The sequence below is a fragment of the Phalaenopsis equestris genome, unplaced genomic scaffold (genome assembly GCF_001263595.1).
Source record: "Phalaenopsis equestris unplaced genomic scaffold, ASM126359v1 Scaffold000422, whole genome shotgun sequence".
Classification (NCBI taxonomy): domain Eukaryota; kingdom Viridiplantae; phylum Streptophyta; class Magnoliopsida; order Asparagales; family Orchidaceae; genus Phalaenopsis; species Phalaenopsis equestris.
Genome location: NW_018164863.1, coordinates 959,245 through 960,178, shown reverse-complemented (window position 1 = coordinate 960,178; position 934 = coordinate 959,245). Strand labels below are relative to the sequence as shown.

Sequence of the window (934 nt, the reverse complement as noted above, 5' to 3'; positions counted from 1 at the left end):
ACGGTGAAAAGGCGGAGGGGCGAGGAGGAAGAGAGTAGAGCAATAAGCTTGGAACTGACGGGCATCAGGGTGAACGAAGGGGACGCCGGTTTTTCCGACGCGAAGGAAGTAAAACCCTAGGGGTTTATCAGAAAGAAATTGTAGCAGGGAATTGAGAAGGGGAGGCGGGGGTGTAGGGGGAGCGCTTTTTCGGTGAGGGGGACATGACAGTCCGCATTGTATGCTAGCCAATAAAATTTTGTCACGTGGAAAATGTGAGACCCGCTTGTCCACATAATTAAAAAAAAAATTCGCTGAAGGCCGACCCGGGCCGATATACGAGCCCGCGTGTCTTCGAGTACTCCGCACATGTCGAGTAAGACGATTCAAAAATACTCTTTGGTGGTTTTTCTTCTACGTTTTCGCCGCTCGCTCTGCTAGGGTTTGAAGTCGTGAGACGATGACGTTTGATGATCCAGAGTATGCGCAGGCCGAAGAGAGCTCAAGAACAGTATCAGAAGTGGTTGATGAGACATAGGTTGAGCAGCCAACGAAGTCAAAGAAGCAGAGGAAGAAGAAAAAGGTGAAGAGGATGAAGGAGGGCATAGAAGGGGAAAACTTGTCTTGGTATTTGTCATCGTTTTATTCTCAGATTGTTTTTAGGTTATTAGTTTGATTATTATTGGGTTATTCTTGAGTTACTCCGAAGCGTAGTACTTATTAGCAGATATTCCATGTTATTCATGTGTTATTTTTAAATTATTCGTAGGTTATTTGTAAATTAGGCGTATCTTATTCGCTAGTTAAACCTGAGTTATTTTTAGGTTATTTTTGGGTTATTTGTAGGTTATTCTTGGGTTATTTTAAAAAATAACTCGTGGGTTATTTTTAGTTTATTCTCAGGTTATTCCTGAGTTATTTTTAGTGTATTGTTTTGTTAATTTTGAAGTAATGT

At 41.6% G+C, this 934-nt stretch overlaps 1 protein-coding gene across 1 annotated transcript in view; it reads right to left on the bottom strand.

Annotated features, from left to right (window-relative positions):
- Nucleotides 1–142, bottom strand: part of LOC110027284 (probable serine/threonine-protein kinase clkA) — a 29,297-nt gene extending 29,155 nt beyond the window's left edge. Inside the window, exon 1 of the mRNA XM_020728638.1 lies at nt 3–142. Within this exon, the coding sequence (XP_020584297.1) occupies nt 3–65 (63 nt within the window). The 5' untranslated portion in view covers nt 66–142. The remainder of the gene's footprint in view (nt 1–2) is intronic.
- Between the last annotated feature and the right edge of the window lie 792 nt (nt 143–934).